This window comes from Callospermophilus lateralis, chromosome 8, assembly GCF_048772815.1.
Source record: "Callospermophilus lateralis isolate mCalLat2 chromosome 8, mCalLat2.hap1, whole genome shotgun sequence".
NCBI lineage: Eukaryota > Metazoa > Chordata > Mammalia > Rodentia > Sciuridae > Callospermophilus > Callospermophilus lateralis.
In genome coordinates, this window is record NC_135312.1 from 138059141 (window position 1) to 138066139 (window position 6999).

General features: G+C 55.4%; 1 protein-coding gene across 1 annotated transcript; it reads left to right on the plus strand.

Moving 5' to 3' along the window:
• Window positions 1-5459: 5459 nt before the first annotated feature.
• Smim43 (small integral membrane protein 43) lies at window positions 5460-5651 on the plus strand. Its single transcript, XM_076864597.1, has one exon. It carries the CDS (start codon window positions 5460-5462, stop codon window positions 5649-5651), a length of 192 nt encoding a protein of 63 aa, XP_076720712.1.
• Window positions 5652-6999: the final 1348 nt, after the last annotated feature.

The following is a 6999-nucleotide window of genomic DNA, read 5'->3' on the forward strand; positions in this document are numbered from 1 at the left end:
ACAGCTGTGGCTCAGTCACCTTCACTAAGCCAAGTGCCTGCTACAGCAGACCTGGTCTTACCAGGCACATCCAAACCCACTTCAAGGCCAGAGCATGGTCCCAAACCCTTCTGGGCTCCTTTCAGACCACGATTCCAGCCATACAAAGCACGTGGAATTCTCTTTCTCTGCTCTGCCACTCTTCCCTGATCAGCCCCTCCCAGCCTGAGGTGCCCCCCAGGTGAGCTGGGTAACTTCATACTGGAATGTGACACGTGAGTTTCCACGGTCCTGTATTGCTACCACTGGTCATTTTCAATAAATGCCTATGCCATGAGTTGAGATAAATGACCCTTCCCCTGCGGGGTGAGCTAGGGAGGAAGGAGCAAGAGTGGGAACTAGGACGAGCCAGGACCTGGCTGTTGTACTCCTCCAGACTAAGACCCCCTGGGTCACTCCAGTGAACTGCGCTGCACAGAATGACCCCACGGAGACAGAGATGCCTCTTTCTTTGAGTCCTGTGATGGCTCCTCTGACCTTAAGGGTCCGCAGAAAGAGAGAGTAAGAGAGCTGACCCCTTCTATTGAGGAGAAGCCATTGAAACTAGGGGAGGGGTCAGGTTTCAGGGGGCTGAGTCTAGCTTCCTAATGTGCTGCCAGCAGGTTGACTGACATGTAGGAAGGCCACACCCAAGGGCACATTAAGAGGAGGGGACACACAAAGGGCGTTTCCATGGAACATTCTATCCCCAATAGGGCGAAGGGGTAGTATTACAAAAGAATAGGTGAGTGTAGCTCAACCCCACGGGTGACATCCCCAGGCCTGAAGACACACCTTTGACTTCCTGTGCTGGGACAACTCCCAAGTCACCATGAAATGTAGTGATTGGTCAGAGCCTCTGGCTTCAGGACTGGAAGGCGTGGGTCATTCAGAGTGGCTCCCCACATCTGGCAGCCCCTGGACAGCAGCCAGGTGCTCTGCAAGCTGTGGAGGAGGCCTGTCCAGGCGGGAGGAGGCCTGTCCAGGCGGGAGGAGGTCTGTGGAGGAGGGAGGAAGGCTGTGGAGGAGGGAGGAGGGCTGTGGAGGAGGGAGGAGGTCCGTGGAGGAGGGAGGAGGGCCGTGGAGGCGGGAGGAGGTCTGTGGAGGAGGGAGAAGGTCTGTGGAGGAGGGAGGAGGGCTGTGGAGGAGGGAGGAGGGCTGTGGAGGAGGAGGAGGGCTGTGGAGGAGGAAGGAGGTCTGTGGAGGAGGGAGGAGGTCTGTGGAGGAGGGAGGAGGTCTGTGGAGGAGGGAGGAGGTCTGTGGAGGAGGGAGGAGGTCTGTGGAGGAGGGAGGAGGGCTGTGGGAGGAGGAGGGCTGTGGGAGGAGGAAGGTCTGTGGAGGAGGAGGAGGGCTGTGGAGGGAGGGAGGAGGTCTGTGGAGGAGGGCTGTGGAGGAGGGAGGAGGTCTGTGGGAGGAGGAGGAGGTCTGTGGAGGAGGAAGGAGGGGCTGTGGGAGGAGGGCTGTGGAGGAGGGAGGAGGCTGTGGAGGAGGGAGGAGGGCTGTGGAGGAGGGAGGAGGTCTGTGGAGGAGGGAGGAGGGCTGTGGAGGAGGGAGGAGGTCTGTGGAGGAGGGAGGAGGGCTGTGGAGGAGGGCTGGGGAGGAGGGAGGAGGCCAGCTGTGTGAGCAGGCTGGCGGGGTCACTCTGGCCCAGGGTGGGATGGTATTGACAATTCCTCCACCTCACAGTTCATGGCTGCGCAGGCTCTTTTTAACTGGTCAGCTTCCCAAGCTCTGGTCTCTAGCAGTGTCCTTTCTGTCCTTTAAAATGCTTGGGATTTCTTTCCATGGATTTCCATTAATGTGCACATTTAGGAAGAGAAAGAGTGTGTCTTATTTCTGTGGAGTCATTTATGTAATGGAGACCATATTTCAGACGGCTTTACTGAGGTAGATAAATACCACCAGAGGCTAAACCCCCTTGGGAGCATCTAATAAGGGTAATGTTATTTGCGTGGGTGTGGCAACGATATCATCTTAAATACAAATTCTACTGAGAGTGGATATGAGGATGTATTAGTTAATATTTATGACCCAGTCCAGTTGCTGAGGTAAATGGATAATCTAACTAGTCCTGGTTCCGCAGGCTGAAGTGGTCAGAGCTTGGCCAGATCAGACGTTCAGCCCTGGGCCTTTCCCGCCAGCACTCTCTGAAGTTTAGACCTTCAAGATTTCAAAAGGAGGAGTCGGGTTGTATGTAAGGAAATACATCTTGAAATTTCTTGTTAGGTCTAACACAGTTTGGTGACTGTGAGAAGAAAAGTGCGCTCCTCCTGGTGAAGAGGGTGTATCCCGGGGTTGGAGCCCAGGCCCTGTTGCTGAATTTCTTGGGCTCACGTCCTGATTCTGCTGCTTGCGAGATGTGGGTCTCCAGTGGTCACTTAGCCTCTCTGCTTTAATTTACATCCTTTAAAGGCTTGGACACCTGCTGGGCAATATGCCAAATGGCATATAATTTTTCTACCCAACTCCTTATTTGTTCAGAGAGCTTATTCTGTGCAGAGTGTGTAAGTGATGTTTGCTTGCCTTTTTTCTGAGGGCTGGGGTTTACTGGGGATTGAACCAGGGTGCTTTGCCATTGAGTTATATCCCCAGTCCTGTTTATGTTTTGTTTTGAGACAGGGTCTCCTTAAGTTGGTGAGGCTGGCTTTGAACTTGCCGTCCTCCTGCCTCAGCCTCCGGAGTTGCTGGGAATATAGGTATGTGCCCCCGTGCCTGGCTAAGTGACTCTTTGCCAGTCGGCACCCTCCTCTGTTAGCTGGGATTAATCGCTCTGCTCAGCTGCAACAAGATTCCCTGGAAAACCAGTGGAAGTAACAGAACAGAAAGAAGGCAAGAGGGCCAGAAGCCACACCAGGCCAGGGCTGGGGCTGCACTGGCTCTCGGAGCAGTACTGGAGTACATCCGACTCCTCCAAGCATTCCTCCTGCTCTGTAAGCTCCAGGCTCCGGTCTGGAATCAGGATGTTTGGCTGAGCTTCTGGCAGGTTCTTCCTGCCCTTCTCCCCACACTCTTCCAGGATGGGTAGGCGCTATCTCTGATCCCCTTCATTTCCTTACTGGGAGGAGGCAACGGAAAGCAGGCACTGGGAGCTGCTCTTGCCAAGATTACACAGAATGGAGAATTCCACAAGAGGAACATGTGGTGCTCGTGGAGGGGGTGGATTCTGGGAAGTCAGAGAAATCACAACTCTGTTAACTTGCATGAGACTTCAGATGTCTGAGACCGGCCCTCTCGACCTGAGTTAAAGCATTTGTAAATCTCCTGGGGTAGACACTCTCACTCTGGCCAGTCTCGAGCTACCGGGGTGACATCACTGAACACAGCTGGGAAGAGAGAGATGTGCATCAAGAACCATCTCCACCATGCAGCAACCACAGAGGCAGAAGTGGGAAATGTTTAGGAAGCAAGAGTCTTGAGCCTGTATTATATTTTTGTTAACATTTATTTGTGAATTCATATAATTTACTTTCTTTTCTTTTCTTTTAAAGAGAGAGAGAGAGAGAGAGAGAGAGAGAGAGAGAGAGAGAAATTTTTTAATATTTATTTTTTAGTTTTTGGTGGGCACAACATATTTGTTGGTATGTGGTGCTGAGGATTCAACCCAGGCCGCACGCATGCCAGGCAAGCGCGCTACTGCTTGAGCCACATCCCCAGCCCAATATAATTTACTTTCTAACAATAGTTTTTTTTTTTTTTTTTTTTTTTTAACAATTGGCTTTAACATTTTAACAAGTATTCTTGTGAGTCATGAGCCTGCTTCACACAACACTGCCCATGAAGTGGATCATCATAGTGTGTGCGTGCATGTGTGTGCATGTGTGTGTGTGTGTGTGTGTGTGTGTGGTGAGGACTGAACCTAGGGCCCCACACATCTGGCAAGGGCTCTACCACTGAGCCACATCCCCAGCTCAATGGTCATTATAACACAAGGGGACAGGTGTCCATATGATGCTTAGTGGAGAGACCCGGATTTTTTTTTTTTTTAAACAATGGCCTTCAACAGTGCAGACCCTCGATCATAGAATAATAATAGAAATGGATCTTTATCAACACCCTGCTCACTTTTTATCTTCACAACAAATCCAAGGAAAAGGCGATGGCTTCAGGTGAGGGACTGAGGGGTGCAGAGGGAGAGTGTGGCTGGCAGGTGGAGCTGGGGTGGGGCTGGGCCCTGGGCTTCCAGGCCTGGGCTCTTCCAGAGCTGTGCTTGTCTTTGGAGCCCTGCCATCACTGCGACAGCTGCCCACCACACAAGCTGGCTGTGTTGGCCAGGCCTCGGCTGCCCACTCAGCCCCGGGCTCTCTGGTGAAGCTTGACAAATGAAGAAGGACAGAATGGAGCTCCCAGAAGGGGCAATGCTGAGAGGCTGTGATGGCTGACTCCAGATGCCTCCTCTGATCTCACCCTGTGTCCATACCCGGGACTCCTGTGTGGATAGGGCTGGCCTGTGTGACCAAGGGGCCTCTCAAGCAAGAGGCAGGCACACTGGAGTTGAGCGCCCAGGCAGCTCTGTGGAGAAGCCCACTAGGGGTGACCAGGCCTCTCAGGGCCACCAAGCTCATCCAGACCACAGCAGCCTGTGAAGCTCTCGGAGCACTGCAGCCCCAGCTCACACAGGAATGGACCCTTTTGAGAACCCCCAAACCAGACTCACTCAGCTGAGCTCTCCATCTTGACCAAGTTTTGAGGCAACTTGTTGCACAATAGCAGAGAAACTGAACCTCTTTCAAGGCCCCTTTTATGGGCTCTGGGGACCTCAGTCAGACACTGGGAGGTGCTGGGTCCAGGGAGCACTTTCAGCATATTTTCTTTTCTCCCCAAAGAAATTAATTTCAAGCCAACATTTGAAAGTTTTCACCACAATTTTGGAAATGCGTTTTATTCTCAGTGATTTCCTTAAGGACTGTCCTCCAAATGAAGTACACCCACAGGGAGCGCACCTGCACCTCCAAGGAGCACTGGAGCTACATCAGGTGGACTTCAGGTCCCAGAAGCCATCTCTGGGCACGAAGCCCTCCGTGGCGCTGGGGACTCCATCTTCACGGTCCCCTTTAGTCCTTCCGCGCGTCTTTGGCCACATGTCACCTAGCTTTTCAGACGGGGGGGGCGGTGGGGGTAACAAAAGACTTTATTCAGGAAGGGAGGGGACTAGGGACCCTGCCAGGCGGGTGCTTGCAGTGGAAATCTTAAGCTCCTCTGCCCACCCCCAGCCCGACGTCCCTGGAGACTGAGCGGCTACCTCGTCGCTGTCCCCGCCTGCCCGAGTTCGCCCTTACGAAAACCTGCGGGCGCACTCCGGGAGCAGAGGGGGCCTCAGAGGGGGACCTGAGCGGAGCGCGGGCTCTCGCGCCTGCTCGGCTGTCGCGCCGGGTCCTCGGCTGCTGGGCGCGTCTGCCCGCAGTGCGCGGCGCGGGGGAGCGGGCGGCGGCCGCGCGTGCAGCATGGAGTGGGAGCTCAACTTGCTGCTCTACCTGGCGCTCTTCTTCTTCCTGCTCTTCCTGCTCTTCCTCCTGCTCTTCGTGGTCATCAAGCAGCTGAAGAACTCCGTGGCCAGCACGGCCGGGACCCTCCAGCCCGGGCGCCTGTCGCTGCACCGCGAGCCCTGGGGCTTCCCGCACGAGCAGGCGGTGTGAGCCCGCGGCCGCGATCGCGCGTCCAGGTGCGCAGGCGGCAGGTCAGGGCCGGCGTGGGTGGGGACTCCGCTGCTCCGGACCCTCGCGTGGGGGACCCCAGTGCCGGGACGGCCCGGCTGGGCGGGCAGAGAGGAGGACAGAGAGGCAGTCGGAAGGGCTCGGGCGCCTGCCCTGCCAGCTGCTCTCCAGCCCGCTGTCCTGGCCCCGAGAGGGGAAATGAGACCCTTCAGCTAATTCACTCCCGCCGCTTCCCAGCAGGACCCGCCGGCCACCTAGGGATCCACCCGGTCGGAGGAGCCTAGGGACCGGCGCCCTGCCGCCCCCGGTCGTTGCCTTACAGCTCTGCGCTTCGCAGACGGCGACCGAGCTGCACTGGCCGCCAGGACCCAGCATTCAGGGCCTCTGGGCGCAGGACTTCCCTCCTGCCCTGATCCCTAGCAGCCCGGCGCCTCCCAGGTGGGTGCAGAGTCTGGACCGCAGAGGGCGAGCGTGAGAGACCCACCTGGAAGATGCTTTCGGGTTGGCGGGTCAGTGAGCTTCTGGGGATGGCCTCGAGGGCCGGCGAAAGGGGTGCTGTCCTCTAGCGTAGGGCCACAGGACAAAGAGGACCGGCCAGTGCGTCTGTGGCTTCTAGATCTCTAGTGGGTAGATGGTCGGCAGGATTAGACTCAGAAGGGGCCTGGCTACTCTCCAGGCGATGCTACTGAGGAAATAACTTCCTCTTCCAGACACTTTGTCCCAGATTTAGGTCGTCAGCAGCACTTAGACGGACACCGATTGCCAAGCACCTCAGCTGCACTTACAGCCTGGAGCCCTCAAGGGGCCTGGCGATGGACGACCCAGGCTGTCTGCCAAGGGTAAGCTGGGACCACGCCACTTTCACGTTGTCCCTAGTTGTGCCTAAACTTCTGAAGACCCAGGGCCTGATAAGTGGAGCGCCATGATGCAGCATGGGGACCCTAGGTAAAGGGCCGTCTCCTGCGCCCAACTGCGGAGCTTCTGCTGAAACCAGGCAGGCCGGCGGCTAGTTCATTCCAGGAACCCAAGTCTAGGTAGAGGGTCATGGAAATGAGAGGTGTGTGGGGTGCTGACAAGGTTAGCAGTCCTCTGCTCTTTGGGAAACCGTGGCAGGGGCTCCGCAAGGGAAATAAGTGATGCGGGTATGATTTCTCTTCACTAAGAGAAGGCTTGGGCTTACTGATGCTGGTAACATTGGAAACATTTGTTACTTTTAGACACAATGAGATGTAGAGAAGCTAAAACCAGGAACATATTTAAATTTTGCCTAAGCAGATAATGCAGAATTGAAGTAGAAGACAATTGTTTTGATAATTCAAAGGAAAGAAAG

Coding starts and splice junctions, on each gene's coding strand:
- Smim43 (XM_076864597.1), top strand. CDS start 5,460: ATGGAGTGGGAGCTCAACTTGCTGCTCTACCTGGCGCTCTTCTTCTTC.